General features: G+C 40.9%; 1 protein-coding gene across 3 annotated transcripts in view; it reads left to right on the plus strand.

Annotated features, from left to right (window-relative positions):
• Positions 1-9,446: 9,446 nt before the first annotated feature.
• LOC129171976 (A-kinase anchor protein 7-like) overlaps positions 9,447-17,740 on the plus strand; it is a 37,677-nt gene continuing 29,383 nt past the window's right edge. For 2 of the 3 annotated variants that reach the window (XM_054761215.1, XM_054761217.1), the window contains exons 1-9: positions 9,464-9,531; positions 9,858-9,998; positions 10,069-10,255; positions 10,349-10,494; positions 11,549-11,685; positions 13,274-13,434; positions 16,259-16,371; positions 17,121-17,167; positions 17,510-17,610. In XM_054761215.1, coding sequence (XP_054617190.1) covers positions 9,505-9,531; positions 9,858-9,998; positions 10,069-10,255; positions 10,349-10,494; positions 11,549-11,685; positions 13,274-13,434; positions 16,259-16,371; positions 17,121-17,167; positions 17,510-17,610 — 1,060 coding nt within the window. In that variant the 5' untranslated portion in view covers positions 9,464-9,504. Of the gene's footprint in view, positions 9,693-9,857; positions 9,999-10,068; positions 10,256-10,348; positions 10,495-11,548; positions 11,686-13,273; positions 13,435-16,258; positions 16,372-17,120; positions 17,168-17,509; positions 17,611-17,740 lie in introns of all 3 variants that reach the window. The other variant, XM_054761216.1, reaches the window with a different exon arrangement.

Consider the following 17,740-nt stretch of genomic DNA (forward strand, 5'->3'; position numbering starts at 1 on the left):
AGAACAAAAAGCCCTCAAAGAGTACATTTCCTCTTCCCTAGCAGCCGGTCTTATTCGACCCTCTTCCTCGCCACTGGGGGCGGGCTTTTTCTTTGTTGCCAAGATAGACAAATCTCTACGGCCCTGTATCGATTACCGGGGGCTCAATAGCATCACGGTCCGCAATAGTTACTCCTTGCCACTTATGGATTCTGCCTTTTCCGCTTTACACTCTGCACGCATTTTTTCAAAATTGGATCTCCGCAACGCCTATCATCTGGTACGCATAAAGGATGGAGATGAGTGGAAGACCGCGTTTAACACACCGCTGGGGCATTTCGAATATCTGGTGATGCCTTTCGGTCTCACGAACGCCCCGGCGGTGTTCCAAAACCTCATTAACGATGTTCTCAGCAACATGATAAATCAATTCTGTTTCATATATTTGGATGACATACTTATCTTTTCCAGGAATCTTCAAGACCACACCACTCATGTCCGACTAGTTCTCCAGCGTTTAATGGAGAATAGGCTCTACGTTAAGGCAGAGAAGTGCGACTTTCACGCCACTTCGGTGCCATTTCTGGGGTACATTGTGGAGAAAGGTCAACTGCGTGCCGATCCCGCCAAGATCCAGGCGGTGGTCGAGTGGCCTACTCCCAAATCAAGGAAGCACTTGCAGAGGTTTCTCGGGTTCGCCAACTTCTACAGGCGATTCATACGTAATTTCAGCAGCAAAGCAGGACCTCTGACTAGGCTTACATCACCTAAAATTCCGTTTGTATGGACCCCAGAGGCTAATTCTGCGTTTAACACACTCAAGACCTTGTTTACTTCCGCTCCGGTTCTGGTACATCCTGATCCTAATTTACAATTTTCTGTTGAGGTTGACGCTTCTGATACGGGAGTGGGAGCCGTGCTGTCCCAGCGGTCCCCGGTCGACCAGAAGCTGCATCCCTGCGCCTTCTTCTCGCGTCGCCTCACACAGGCTGAAGGGAACTACGATGTGGGCAACAGGGAGCTGTTGGCCATCGTTCTCGCGCTGCGGGAGTGGCGGCATTGGCTGGAGGGCGCAGTTCATCCTTTTATAGTTATCACCGACCACAAGAACTTGTCCTACATCAGAACCGCCCAGAGACTCAATGCCAGACAAGCCCGTTGGTCACTGTTCCTAACACGCTTCAATTTCTCCATCACCTACAGACCCGGTTCACGCAATATTAAACCTGACGCCCTGTCCAGAGTCTTCAGTCCCACGGAGGAGGGAACAGCGCCGGAAACCATCATACCTGTGGCCCGAGTGTTGGGCGCTCTTCGGTGGGAGGTGGAGAAGAAGGTGTCGGAGGCAACTAAAGGGGAGGAGTCTCCAGAGGGTTGTCCTGCTGGTAAATTGTTTGTTCCTGAGACGCTGAGGTCGGACGTATTGCAGTGGGGTCACGCTTCCAGAGTTACCTGTCACCCAGGAACCAGACGAACTCAACTGGCATTGGCGCAGAGGTTTTGGTGGCCTTCCATGGCGGCGGATGTGAAGGAGTTCGTCGCGGCCTGCTCTGTCTGCGCCAGAAATAAGTCATCGAATCGACCTCCGGCGGGTCTGTTACAACCGCTGCCCATCCCGACCCGTCCCTGGTCACATATAGCTTTGGACTTCGTTACTGGACTACCTGCTTCCAGAGGAAATACCACAATTCTGAACATTGTTGACCGGTTTTCCAAGATGGCACATTTCATAGCGTTACCTGGACTACCTACTTCACTGGACACAGCGCGACTCTTGGTGAGACATGTCTTCCGCATCCACGGAATCCCAATCAACATTGTTTCCGACAGAGGGCCCCAATTCACTTCCAAGGTCTGGAAGTCCTTCTGCAAGATGCTCGGGGCATCAGTGAGCTTATCATCCGGTCACCATCCACAGACAAACGGCCAGACAGAGCGGGCCAACCAGGACCTCGAGGCCGCCTTACGCTGCGTCTGCCACCGACACCCGTCATCCTGGTCCATCCACCTCCCCTGGGTGGAGTACGCGCATAACACCCTTGTCAGCTCGGCCACAGGTATGTCACCCTTTAAAGTCGCCAATGGATACCAGCCTCCTCTTTTTCCGTCTCAGGAGGCGGAAGTGTCAGTACCATCGGTCCAGATCCACCTTCGCCGCGCCCGAAGAGTTTGGCGAGAGACGGTAGCCGCACTGAACCGCACGGCGGAGCGCAATCGACGCCTGGCCGACCGCCACAGAATTCCGGCACCCGTCTACCAGGTCGGTCAGGAAGTCTGGTTGTCATCCAGGGACTTACCACTGGCCGGAACCAGCCGGAAGCTTGCACCCAGATTTGTGGGACCATACCTAATTGACTCCATCATCAGTCCCTCCGCCGTCAGACTTAAACTACCTCCAGCACTCAAAGTACACCCGGTATTCCACGTCTCCTGCCTCAAACCTGTGTCCTCCAGTCACCTGTGCCCCCCGGCCGAGTCGCCTCCTCCGCCGCGCCTGATCGATGGCCATCCAGCATACACGGTGAAGGCTATCTTGGACTCCCGAAGGAGGGGCAGAGGATTCCAGTACCTGGTCGACTGGGAGGGTTACGGCCCTGAGGAGCGTTCTTGGGTCTCCCGCTCCCTTATCTTGGACCCGTCACTCATAAGCGACTTCCACCATCTCCACCCTAACAAGCCAGGTAAGCCGCCAGGAGGCGTCTTATGAGGGGGGGACATACTGTCATGTTCTGCATTCTGCTCTGCTGCCCTCTGCCGTTTTTGTGTTGCAGCACATCCCTGAACATGACCCAGACCTAATCACACACACCTGCAGCTCATTACCTCCTCCCTTCTTAAGCTGCAGCCAAACAATCTACCAGTGCCAGATTGTACTCCTTGACTCCCTGACCTCCTGTTCCTTGCTCCCGCTTAGCCCGGCTTCTTGTTCCTTACCCTGCATTCTGGCTCCCTTACCTGCTTGTTCATTCAGCCTTGTATCCAAGATATCTCCTGTCAGGTTTGCCTACAGTGTTTTTTGTTTGTACTTTGGTTTTTGTTCCTGACAGCCTTTTGCTGTCAGTGTTTTTCGTTGGTTAACCGTTAGTGGATTTTCCTTAGTTGTACTTTTACCTTGTGGACTCTTTCTGTTTCGTATTAAAGTATTTTTGTTACTATTTTTGACTCTGGTTGTCTGCATTGGGATCCTGATTCCTGTCGTGGCTCCCACCACGCCTGACATTGCATTTTGTATACGTTATATGTTTTACAGAAAGAGGTAGACCATTTTGACTTGTACTTGCATGCTGAGAAAGTGCGTGCACTCCTGATATACATGTATAACCTTCATAAATACCTACTCTTATTTTTTTAAATAAATATAGTGAAAAAAATATACTTGCTATATTTATAGTAGTAGGTAGATCTTTGGGACTTTGTCACTTTAAAAGTAGCTCGCAGGCTAAATAAGAGTGAGCACCCCCGTATTAGAGCCTTGTGTATGTCAACAAACAATAGCAACATTGATTGTGATTGTTATTGGGGGGGGGTTCACATTACAGGTTTATATTTTTTAAAGCCTCACACTTAGCACCCTGCAGAAAAAGTGCTATAAAATTTTTCTTGACACTTTCAAAGGTTAAATGTTTTTATTTGCTTTTTTAAAAATAAAAGTAATGAAATACACATTATTGCACACTTGTGCGCTGCTCTTAAGGAGGTCAAAAAACCTACGGAAGAAAATAGTATCAATGATATCAACATTCTACAGGATGATACCAAGGCACTATTGAAGGATAATGATGCCTTTTGTACCACTCAAGGAAGAGAAAGAAGCAAAGGAAAATATCGCTAAGCAAATGAAAAATATAATTGATGAGATGGATCAGAATGCACAAATGATGTGATCCTCACAGGGCTCCGAATTACACCCGGGTCCAAAGATAGGGCCGTCCAAAACAGAGAACCAGATGGAATGAATGTTCCTTCAACAAAGCAACAGATTGCCAACTTCCTACAGTCAAAGGGAATGGATGTAGATATCGACGCCATCGACACTTGCATCAACAGGTTCATCAACAGGGAAAGCAGCTGAAAGGCAACGCAATGCCGACATTGCCAAGAAAGCACGAGACTTGAGGAAGCAGGGAAAGATACAAAGCACTTGGAGCACCATTGTTAAAATAAACATCAAGCTAAATGGAAGCCCAGAAGAAGCAGGAGTGCTTGTTGTCAAAGTTATCAACGGTCTGGTTGCATATTGAATATATTACTATGACAATAAGGATACATTCAACAAAGTTCTAAAATGAGGCACTCGTGTTACTACATTCAAGAACGGGAAAACAAGAGAAATATTAAATATAAATATACCTGTATGTGTGTGTATATGTATTAGCAAATGATGTGATACAAAGAGGGGGTAGGATTCAATAAGCTCTGCTTCTTCCTACTCCTTTTCAGCCATGTGCAACTGTGAATTGTAACCTGAAGCATTCAATGTAATCTGCATGCATGGTTGAAAGCAATTCAGCCATAACTAGTTGAACCATTATGAAGAATGATTGTTGCGTAGGGTGTTTTACTTCCATAGCAGGCAAACAGTAAATGCAACAACAAGAGAAAAAATAAGTTAGCTGCCTGCAGGAGGGAGGGGCTTACGTGGCCATTTATGGTCATGGTAATTTACATAAAAAATACAAAAAAGTCAAGTGTCACATTAATTCAGACAAATCCACACAATGTAGTTCCCTAATAAAGCTGTCAGGTTTACATCCGGCGACTTACAGCATCGCCATCGTTGCAGATTAATTCCTGTCCTCACATTTTTGATTTATGGAGGCTTAATAACTTAGAGCAGCCTCTGGGACAGTGTGTGTGCGTGTCTGTGTGTGTGTTTGTTTTAATCTACCATGCCTCTACCGCCTGAATGACCGAGCATCTCATGTTATGATAATTGAGCGTGTTAAGAGGAAGACTGGGAACATCTTTCATTTACTGCTCGTCAGTCAGGTCCAATGTCTGTAATCCAACTACTGTCCTTTTTCTCTCTTCTTCCTCACCTACTCACACGCACACACATTTTTCACATTTTTCACTATTAACCATAGATATGTTTTGTTTTGGGGCCATTTTATTTGTTTATCCTGAGCTTTTCATTGTACAAAAGAACCTCTCTAGGCAAGTACAGCCTTGAGTTTACCATAGAAACGTTCTGTTCCTGGGTCAAACAGCGGCCGTCACGTACACTTCATTAACTATAGTTGGCCCTCGTTACATGCTACATCGCTTCCTCACTGTATCACGTTTTTTAAAGTTAATAAATGACCACAGTTTCGTGGTTGACTATGGACTATTATTAGTCAAGCAACATTGAAAAACAAGTTATATGTAGTATTATGCCCACTAGGTGTCAGTATTATGTTACAGTATGTCACAAAAGTGAGTACACCCTTCACATTTCTGCAAATATTTTATTATATCTTTTCATGGGACAACACTGAAGAAATGAAACTTTGCTACAATGTAAAGTAGTCAGTGTACAGCTTGTATAACAGTGTAAATTTACTGTTCCCTTCAAAATAACTCAATACACAGACCTTAATGTCTAAATGTACATGATATTAGCTTAGATCACCTTCACACTGCAGGTAGTTAGCCATGGCATGTCTGACGCGACAGTTTTCCTCCCATTCCATGTGGAAGTGGTAACGTTTTGGCTTCTTATTTAGTCCTACTTCCCCACTCGGTTTGAAACACTTTCTTAAATTTACAATAAGTAAATTGGAGAAGCTAACTTCTAGCTTGCTATTCTAGCGGCGTCCATTTCGTGTCCCTGCAGTGATCTCGTAGCCTGCGCATTACAGTTGAGCAATGTGTTGTAAACAAAGAATAATAGAAGTGTAAAGGTGTTTATAGGGGTGTTATTTCATGTCTAGAGGACTCTAATTAAATGGTAAAAATATATATATATTTAGAAATTGATAAACGGGTTTGCTATGCTCTAACTACAGAAATATTCCATTTATTAATATTCCATCCATCTATTTTCTATGCCGCTTCTCATTAAAGTCGCAGGGGCATGCTGGAGCCTATCCCAGCTGACTTCGGGCGACAGGCGGACTGGACTGGTCGCCAGCCAATGGCAAGGCACATATAGACAAACAACCATTCACACTCACATTCATACCTATGGACAATTTAGAGTCACCAATTAACCTAACACGCATGTTTTATATTGTATCACGGAAATCACGATCGGGTCTGGAACCAACTAACCACGATAAGCGAGGGACGACTCTACAGGCAGTTAGGGCCCTATGATTTCCATGTTAACGGAATCACGGACGGAATCACAATTAGCCAAAACAGAATCTACTGTTAAATGCGGAATCTTGTGGAAATTGACATAATGTGAATGAAATGCTGTCATTGTAAGGAGAACGAACGTTTGTGTGGGGAACTATTTCCCCGGCAGACTGCTCAATTGTGGCAGAATCTCATCACAAACACTTGCCTGCCCGCCCCCACCCGAACTAAACGCCGCCCCCACCCGAACTAAACATGTCGAAACGCAACCTTGTGTCCCACCCAGGCTGTTTGAGAGTGTTTAAACCGTGTTGTGTTTTACCGCAAACGAGCGTTTTACGATGCCCGCTGACGTCGTGCTAGTTAAGGACGAGAGGCACGTCTTAAGCATGAAAAGACATACACAAAACACACAAGAGCATTGTTTGTCATTGTGTAAACAAAATAAAAAAACATTTTAACATGATTAATTTAACATGTTCATATACTTTAAAAAAAGTGGCGGTATTTGTGACTGCATTTCCTGTACAACTTTGCAGCTGTATTTTCCCCAAAAGTCAAACTTATTCAACCTTTGGGGCCCTTCGACTTTATAGTAATAATAAAAATTAAAAGAATTAAAAGAATTTATATAGGGCTTTTAAAGAAACACAAATGCAAAGGCATGAAAATGTTGAAAAGAGGGTCCAAGTTCAAGCCTTGAGGGACACCTAAAGTGCTGGATTATTTCTACCAGTGCATGAGTGAATGTTTATCCCAAGAACTTTCTGTCTTTTTGAAGAAAATGGTTCTAATGGCTCTTAGTTGGGCATTCAGGGTCTTCATAGGTTACCACAAGTACTACAAACTGTCTTTGCTTTTATTTCAGCCGCCTGGCTGGCACTCCGCCCAGGGCCCCAACAGAAATACAGTATCACTGTGCAAATATTTGTCACCTCAATTTGGCCAAAGACTGTACATACACTCCACTCTGCACATAATCCTCGATATCAGATAGTTGTGATTGTACAGCTCTTTGGCAAACACCCCTAGTCATATCACTTTGCTTTTCACTTTCAAGTATGTGCTTCAAAACAAGGCACATTGACCAGACAGTGGAGACGGGGACGAATGCGAGGGCTAATTTTCTGTATTATTTTCACAATTTGGGCTTCCACGAGAGGCGCACACCCCGTCCTCTGTGCTAGCCTGCTGAACTCTTTAATGTCAGTGATCATCACGCTGCGACTACTTTTTTTTTTATTTCTCTGACCTTTAAGAACCACAAAAGCCTGACGTTTGAGAGCCTCTGAAGGGCCAACATTCTTATCTTTTAGAGGACAGAATACTCCGAGGGGGCCTTGTTATTAGTCAGTCACATGATTTAAATACTTGGCATGAAACAGCTTTTTCTAAGAGTCCTCCACAGATGTTGCCTGGATTATAAGAGTATCCATACATCCATCCATTCCTTTTGTATGCCGCTTATCCCAGTTAGCGTCGCGGGGGTATGCTGGAGCCTATCCCAGCTGACTTTGGACGAGAGGCGAGGTGATTATAAGAGTATTTTCATTTTAAATAGTATGTTCTTTTTTCCCAATTTGCTGTTGTTTTTTGATGTATTTTTCCAAATGTTTCATCTTTCTTCGTTGATAATCTTTGTAAACTTTCTCATGATATCATGATTTTATTCCCAAAATATTTTTTGGGGAATATACTTTTTTTCCCCAAGCAAATTTTCCAAAAATTACAACTTTTGGTTTGGTTTCTTGTAGTATTACAACTTAAAAAAAAAAAAGTCTTAAGATTTCAACTCTATCCTATTAAAATTATTTTTCCTCTTTATATTGGGAGTTTATTCTCATAAAATTGCGACTTATTTTCTTGTTGCAATATGACTTTTTTCTCTTAATATTTTGACTTTATTCTCGGAAAATTACAGCTGTTTTTTCTATTTTGGCTGTTTTTTTTTTAATTTTCCAACTAGTTCAACTTTCTTCCAAGGAATTTTTGTCTCGTAATATTAGGCTTTATTCCCATAATATTTTGACTTAATTCTTGTAATATTAGAATTTTTTCACCCACCTAATTTTCCAAAGTACAACTTTGTTTTATCTCTCATAATATTCCAACTTAAAAATATATATATTTTATATTTTAACTCTATGCAATAAATTGACATTATTTTTCCTCTTATTATAATGAGTTTATTCTCGGAATATTGCGACGTAAATTTTTTGTCAGAATACGACATTTTTTTATATTTTGACTTACAGTATTCTCATAAAATTCGAGCTATTTTTTTCCATTTCTTCTGTTTAATTTTCTAACCAGTTCAACTTTCCTCTTGTAAATTTTCTTCTCATAATATTATGGCTTCATTCACATAATATTTTGACTTTATTCTTGTAATATTGTAACTTTTTCCCAACCTAATTAAAAAAAAAAAGACAACTTTGTTTGTTTCTTATGATAAAACGTTTTTTTTCCCTTTTTTAAAATTATACTTTTAGAATGTGCTGCAGGCCAAAACAAAAACAGTCACAGGCCACAAATGGCCTTGGGGCTGTACTATGGACACCATTGATTTACGTACGGTATGACTTTTACAAGACGATCAAAAGGGAACATCACAGGTTGAAAAGCAGTGCTTATAATGCTTATGAAACACCAATAATGACCACCATTCTTGGTTACTATGCTCAACTTACATTTTTATTAACCATGCATACTTTCACTTTTTTTAAAAACTAATTTATGGCTTACACATTGGAGATTTGATTCCAACATTATCACGGAGGCCAACTCTCCCCGTGTAAACATGTAAACATTTAAGTAGATATCCAGTATCCAGTGCTGTACTGTCTTTGCTGACTCCTGGTGCATGATTACCATCTACTGGCCAAAAGCTGAAACTGAATAAATGATTTCGTTCAACTCAATTTTTCACACTGAACTGCATTCTGAAGAGAATCGCTCTTCCTCATAACTTGTATAACATAAACTAGATTATCTATAAATAGGTTTATTTAATGCCACGAATTTCGACATAAATCATTTTCTACATTTAATTATCTTAGTGAAATAATATGTATGGTCAATATATATATATATATATAAGATATATATTTAGATACACTGTAAATTATGGTTTTCGATGATCAATTTCTAATGCGGCTCTTATTTTGACAAGTGACCTGGATCGGAAGGGAGGCTGTGTTTACAAACAAAGAGGTACTTCCGGTCTCCGAGGATCGCTCAATGGACGTCCAGTTTTCCTCATTTCAGGTTTTTTTTCGAAAATTATGTTTACCGCCGAGGAGATATTTCACCCAAGAACCGACAAAGACTTGTTACTTGTGTCAGTTTCTAGTTGTGTCAAAGTCAGCTGCTAGCCTGCTAGCTTAACACTCGCTCCGCCAACATGGCAGTTTGATTCATTTGGACAGGTGTGGAATTTGTTTGTAAACGTTGCAAATGTTACGTTTAAAAGTTATCTTTTCTGGCGATGCACGCTATATTCTGATGAATCATCGTGTAATGTAAAGCATCAGGCCATTTAGTCGAGTATTAAACGTTAGCTTATCGTAACAAACTTTCTTCACTGTACACAGTCAAGAAAGTGTCATGCACGTGTCATGCATCTGAGCCGCCTCCTTTTTGGACTCCTATCGACTGGTTCCAGAACTGCACACCAGAATTCAGCAGTCAATGTGCGATCAATTTGGATTTGTTATTGTCACGCGAGACCACAGGTAATCCATTTAGCAGATCTTAAACCTCTTAAGAGTTTTAGGACAATTCTGAAAGCTATTTTTCCTCCAGGCTTGGCTCGCTCAGGTCAACGTAAACAAGATGGCGTCTGTCAGCATCTTCCATGATAATGAGCCCTCAGCTGATGACATTAACAACAACAATGACAAAGAGGTTGAAGGAGACGGTGGTTCTGAAGAAATTCAAGACCATGTGAATAGAGTTCTCACTGACACTGGAGCTCATTCCAGCAAGACAAGTTAGTTGAGGGAGAGAAGAACCAAGCACATATGTATCAAATATACTGCATACAGTTTGTAAAATAATGCGTGGGTGGCCTATTTGTCCCCAGTCCCCAAGCGGGAGTCGCGCAAGAAGAGGAAGCGGGCGGGCAGTGGAGGACGAGTGGACAGTGAGGAAGATGCAGAGACGACGAAGAAGAAGAAGCCCAGCCAACGACCTAACTACTTTGTCTCCATCCCTATCACCAATTCACAGGTAAAACAAAACAAAAACATTAAGCTCATGTTCCGGGTAGCGTTGTTGGTTAAAGGAAAACTGCACTTTTGGAATTTTGCCCATCATCCACAATTCTTATGTAAGACAAACACGTCTTTCTCTTTTCTGTGCGTTCTAAAGATTTTAAAAACAGTTAAAAAGACAAGGCAGCTAATTAATGCATGTAATGGGACACACCTATTCCGCCTACAAAATCTGCTATTTAAACACCTCCAAAAAGCTCCAACAATGTTATCTGGTTTTATGTCCATGCTGTGACCATGTAGTAACATGCACATTCATGATAACATGTAATACTTACCAGTATTTTGTCGTATTTTGGTCATTTTTAAGCATTAGCGGAACTTCCTTCCTGGGCGCATTGATTTCACACAGCAACATAGAAAGGAACGCTACACCAAGCATTAACTTTACCAAATTCAAAACCAAAAATACAGCAGCAGTGGCGGCAGCTCCAATATGCAGCGTTACCTTTCGGGAGTGGCCAGAGGGGTCATGAGCACGGCACTGAAACACAGTGGGCGAGTGTGTGGTGAAGCTAGTCGCTAGCGGTTAGAGCTAGCCGGTGTGTCGAGGCGAGGTGTCACTATGCCAATAATGTAGTTCTTGGGCGTAACAATGTTAACAATATATCTCTTTTTATCTGTTTTTATGTTTTTAGAATGCACAGAAAAAGACGTGTGTTCAAGTCTCACAACAGGATTGTGGATGGACAAAAAAAATTTAAAAAGTGCAATTTTCCTTTTAAGGTCCACTATAGTGGAAAAAGTGACTTTTTAATATTCTCACAGTAAAATGTGTTCCAAGAGCCTGTTTATGAGCACCAGACAAACCAAAGAAATCTCTACCATACCCCTAGCTTGTTTGCTCCACTTTTGAGACAAAAAAAGCGTTTTAAGTTGCAGCATTTCATAACTTCATGAACAAAATTCTTCCTTCCTCAATGACATGATACCCTCTCTATCTTGAGCCTGCATCATGTTCATTCCAATCAAAAAAAAAAATCTAAATTGTTCATTTTGTCCTGTGACAGATAAGCTCAGCAGTGTCTGAGGTCCAAGAGGCGATGCTGGAGCAGGAACCCCGCTTGGCCAAAGCCATGATCCCCGTCCCCACCCTCCACATCACACTCCTCGTCACTCATCTGGCCGACCAAGGGCAAGTGGACCTGTGAGTAGACGCATGCCTTTTAAGCCTGCTAGTAGTTGGAGCTCAATCCCTTACAAAAACATTATATTGACTTGGTAGCTTACATGTGGGTAGCAAGTGGTAGGGGACTTAAATGTCCTGTAGAGGAGACACCAGGAGGAAAGTAAAAGTGAAAAAATCATTAATAATAATAATAACTATGATATAATGTTGAAAGTGTACATATGGGAACAGGGAGGGTCTGAACACTTACAAAAACCCCGGAATAGACAATGTCTTCGTTCAAATGACTTTAGGGCCCCAACAACAGTTTGTCTCCGTTCCACTTGGTCTTATCATGTCAGCACCGAACAAATGTTGTGGAAGCGTGGAGACTAAAGTAGTAGATACTCCGCTCCACCATGACTAATTACCAACATGTTGTGTTGGAGACTTTTTGTGTCTTATCTCTTCCTTTCAGAGCCTCCCAGCAAACTACTGCATCAGACCCAAACATTTTTCAGCACCAGATAGCAATAACAAGCCTTCAGGGAAGAGTGTTAACGTGGATTTATTTGTGCAAGACGGTGTTTTTGTAAGGGCCTAACTGTTGTTTATATCAAATAAAGCAGTTATGGGGGCTTTTTTTTTAGACAGGGAACCATATTTGGTATCCTAAGACCAGACGTTATGATGATAATTTGTTGGGTTTAGATAATATTAAGTGTCCAAAGTGCGGGCCGGGGACCATTTTTTTATTGGCCAGCAGAACTTTCTAAAAATATAATTTAGTAAGAAAACAAAAGAAACAACAGCAAAAATGAAAAAATCAGTAATTTGACAAGAATAAAAACAAACTAGTAAGAGAATAAAATAACGTGAGAGAGAAAAAAAAAGTTGAAATATTAAAGATTAAAATATGGCATTTTCTTAAAAGTTGTTATGAGAAAAGTTATTATGAGAAACCAACAAATCAAAGGGTAAAGTTGCAATTTTGTGAAAATTAGGTCGGGAAAAAGTTATATTACAATAATACAATATACAGTACAATCATAAAACATGTTTCTTAAAACATAAAAAACATCCGCTTGGGTTGGTTTAAAAAAATGTCAAAGTGGCCCCCGCATCCTTTGATTTTCCAATATGCGGCCCTCGGTGGACACATCTTGGACACCGCTGATATACAGCATGTAATATAAATCTCATGAATACAGAAATACAATGAAATATTTGTTGTAAATAAATACAAATTATACTTTTGAAAAGTTACTTTAGTATTTAATCAAATGCCCTGTAAGATACTGAGGTAATATACAACTGTCCTGCATTTATTTAAAACAATTAAGCCATTACAAATATAAGGGAATCACTCACAGCTCAAACATGATGTGCTGCGACATACAGTACAGTAGATTAAAAACTCTTATTTTCATATTTTATTTGCCTAAGACTGTCATATGAAAGCCTTGTTTTAGTGCTGCTTAATCTACACTAAGTAGAAGATGCTGACATTAGTAATCACTACATTCTGTCATTATGTAACATGAGAGGGAGGGGGAGTCAGGATTAGTGTGCGATTTTTGTGTCATTGTGTGTGTATGATGTGATACGTGCGCGTTATTACCGTCAGGGCGGCGGCGGTGCTGGCCCAGGTCGAGACGTCATTGGCAGAGCTGCTGGCGGGGGCGGATCTGGTGCTGCCCTTCTCGGGCGTCACTCACTTCAGAAATGAGGTGGTGTTTGTCGGCCTGACCCCCGGACTGCACATACACACACTGCACAGCCTGGCAGGTCAGTCTCACACACACACACACATCATTGATATGATGCGTGTCTTTTACAGTATTTACTTTATTTTGTGTGGTTCACATTATTTCCATTGTAGTTTTTTATATGTGCAAGCTAATGAGAGGCCAATTTGTTTATGCTGGCTGGCTTATTAGAGCAGGTGTACCTAACGTTGTGGCCATTAGTTGAGCTAACTAAGGCATAGTATAATCTAAAAAATAAAGTACAATCAATGAAAACCAGTATTTTTTTCTTTAAAATGATCAGTTGTAAAATAAAGTTAAAATTGCAAAAATATACTGGTGTGTAAATATATATACATGAAAATATTTTGTATGTATTTATTATTTCATCAGGTTTTGTACCCCCGTTTCGCGTGCCTTTGACTCTATTCCTCTAACATGGATGTTTCCAGAAGCTTTCGCGTGTAGGGTTTTTTTTTCATGCCTTTGGCCATGACATTAAGCCGGAATTTTTAAAGAGGATTCTTGCCCCATTTCCCACATACACACACACGCACACACACACTCACATGCCAAGTACTTATCCTGTAATTTATGTTATTACTACATTGGAATTGAAATTAACCTAAAGTAAACAGGGAGTGAGAGGATATTTGCTGCAAAACTCCTTGTCTAACATCCCACACATACACAGACGACAGGACTACTCTGCTGTTTTTAAGCATCTACTGCAAAAATGCCAGTCATAGATCCTCCACATGTCTTTAGAGCGTTGGGTTGTTTTTATGTTCAAAATGTTGGGATTTTTGGTCTGGTCCTCCTAAAGGGAATATCCTGCCCGGGCTTTAGACTAGAGACAAATATATTAAAATATATACACATATTACACACATATTAAAAGCAGAAGAATAAAGGCCTCACATGCCCAGAGGGGACTTTAACATCTGCCACATTCATTTAATCCATCAGCTCTGCATTTTCTAAATTTTTTTTTTTTATGTGTTTTCCACTCTACTCAGTTGTTGTTATAATGCTGAAAAACATTAGAAGTCCCTGAGGGCAATTAGACCAATCAGCCAAGCATCCCGAGGTGCTTCAATAGCCCCACTGTGCGATAAACACCTTTTAGACACAAGATTAGCGACATAGATTACATTATTGATGACTCGTCTAAACACACTTAAAAGGCAAAAAGTGCTTTTATTCACTCCAGGAGACAAAGTGTTGAAAGCTAACCCTTTTAATTACATTCCTCAACATGAAGGTTGTTGTTTTGAACAGGATAAATAGAAGAAGACAGGAAGCGTCCCTCCCATCCTCCTGTCTGCAGCCTCCATCGCTGTTATTGATTACACTCTAACTTTACAGTCCCTGGTGAGCTGCAATTCTTAAAATAACACTCGCCCTGTGTGTGCGTGCGTGCGTGGGCGACCTTGCAAGTACCTGCTTTCACATCCTGTGACGCACCTCGTACACAGCAGCATCAAAACCGTTCCAACCAATCAGACGAACAGTTTCGATTCATGTTTCCTCCTTTCTCCTATAGAAAATGATGGCACCTGTAATCTAAGTGTCAAAAGAAGTTTACGGCTGTAAAGACAGTAAAACAGTCGAGCTCGGGGGTGTCCAAAGTGCGTCCTCGGGGCCATTTGCTTCCCGCGGCACATTCTAAAAATACAATTTAACTGGGAAACTTTTGTTTTTAATGCAAAAAGGAAAAAATCAGCTGTAATTTTACAAGAATAAAGTAAAACTATTAGGAGAAAAAAGTTCTGAAAAGTGTCACAATTTTACGAGAATAAGGTTGTAATAAATAGGAAAAATCATGTAATTTTAGTAGCATGGTGCTGAAATATTTAAGAAAAAATTGTTTTTTTTTTAAGTCATAATATTATGAGAAACAAAATAAGGTAATTTTTAGAAAATTAGGTTGGGAGGAAACATTTACAAGGGGCCGCATGGTGGTCTACTGGTTAGCATGTTGGCCACACAGTCACAGTCTGGAGATCGGGAAGACCTGGGTTCCATTTAATTTCTGTGTGGAGTTTGCATGTTCAACCCGTGCATGCATGGGTTTTCTCCGGGTACTCCGGTTTCCTCCCACATTCCAAAAACATGCATGTTAGGTTAATTGGCAACTCTAAATTGTCCATAGGTATGAATGTGAGTGTGAATGATTGTTTGTTTATATGTGCCCTGCCATTGGCTGGCGACCAGTCCGGGGTGTAACCCGCCTGTTGCCCACAGTCAGCTGGGATAGGCTCCAGCATGCCCCCAAGACCCTAATGAGGAGAAGTGTTATAGAAAATGGATGGATGGAAACGTTACAATGTTAAGAGAATAACGTCAAATTATGGGAATAAAGTGGTATTACCAGTAGAAACTTTCCCAAGATTATTTAAGAAAAAAGTTTAAATATTTGGAAAATGTAAAAAAAAAAAAAAAGTGTGTGTGTGTGTGGGGGGGGGGAGCAAAAGAGCAAACAAAAATAACTCCTAGAGTTACATTTTTGGCAGCTATTCATGGAAGAACTTAAGTGATTTTGGTTATTATAAGAAAACCACAAAAGTTGCCAGATACTGTATGAGCTATTAAACTCCTATGAGCTATATTTTGTTATCATTCATATATTTGTCCAAACAAATGTACCTTTACTTGTACCAGGCATTATGGATCAATAAACTGAAGAAACAACGGTTGTCTAATCATTTTTTTTCCATGGCTGTATATATATTTTCTTTGCATATCGTGACAAAATTTCATTTCATTTTTCACTATGTGGCCTTGTTAATTCTTTGGTGTTGGCTGAACTGCAGTCTCATGAGAATTGATCAGTGAAATTTGGGAATATTTGTATGTTGCAGACTTGTTGCGCCGCCATTTTGAAGAACTGGGCCTCCTGGAAGGCGGTGGCCGTGGGTTCGAACCCCACCTCACCATTATGAAGCTGTCCAAAGCGCCAAAACTGAGGTCACAGGTAGGCATAAGGCAGGGGTGTCCAAACTTTTTCCACCCACATCCAGGCCACATGCATGCGGAAAATGGAGAAAGTGGAGTAACACGACACATGTAGATATGCTAAGAAGTGGTATATATTCCACAACACTGCATCTCAGCTTTGTGATAGATGAAAAAGCCTATTATTAGTTTGAATTTTGGTCTTTGTGGTCTTTTTTCCCCCAATATTACAGTTTTTGTTTTTTTGGGGTTTTTTTTTTTACATTTTCCAAAATATTTAAAGTCTCTTCTTAAATAATCTTTGTAAATTTTCTTCTGGTAATATTGTGACTTTATTCCCACAATATTTTATTTTTATTCTCTTAATATTGTAACTTTTACCTCAACATAATTTTTTGAAAATTACGTTTTGTTTGTTTCTCCTAATATTAAGGCTTTTTTTTTAAATGGCAGATTTTTTTCTTTAATTTTTTTAACTCTCCTACTAAAATGACTTTTTTCTTTTAGTATGTTGGTGTTATTCTGCTAAAATTACTGCATAGTTTTCTATTTTTGCAGATTTTTTTTTAGCATTTTACATTCATTTTACATTCTAGAATGTGCCATGGGCCAATAAAAAAAAAATTTAAAAATTAAAAAAAAAAAAATTTTTAAAAAGCTGCCGGCCGCAAATTGCCCCTGGGCCGTACTTTGGATACCGCTGGCATAAGGTGTCGTCTTACCTAAGAACTATGACAAGACTCATGACTATTCTTTTGTCTCCCAAAGGGTATAAAGCGTGTGGACCCGGCACTTTACTCCAACTACACCAGCAGGTACGACTTCACTGCACACTCCATTAGGTACACCCGTGGTTCAATGCAAGAGCTGTATCAAAAATTCTGTCTTATAATGATGATAATGCTGTCAGAGAAGTATCAGTTGAAAAATATATGTAATATTGCTGGTGTTTTGGTGGTTGTTTTGCCACTGGAGAGGGACAAATGCAGTGTGGCAAACTACAACCACAATACTAAACAGATTGTTAGATTAAGGGCTAACTAACACTTTTCCTGTGTTTTTTCATGGCGATTTAAGATCCATGTATGAGCTTTAAAGAAACATGCACACGTCATTATCCGCATTGTAGCTCAATTTTGGCGTGAATTGATGTGCAGATTTTTCGGCAACCAGACGGTGGAGCGTCTGGATCTTTGTTCCATGCTGAAAAGGAAGCAGGAGGACGGATACTACCACACGGAGACATCGCTGCAGCTCGGTCAGTAGGCAAACACATCTCACACCCACAAGTGCGCGCAGCCACACACACAAACACACACACACACACACACACACACACACACACACACACACACACACACACACTAGAAGTGAATGTCAGGCAGGTC

This window comes from Dunckerocampus dactyliophorus, chromosome 19, assembly GCF_027744805.1.
Source record: "Dunckerocampus dactyliophorus isolate RoL2022-P2 chromosome 19, RoL_Ddac_1.1, whole genome shotgun sequence".
Lineage (NCBI taxonomy): Eukaryota > Metazoa > Chordata > Actinopteri > Syngnathiformes > Syngnathidae > Dunckerocampus > Dunckerocampus dactyliophorus.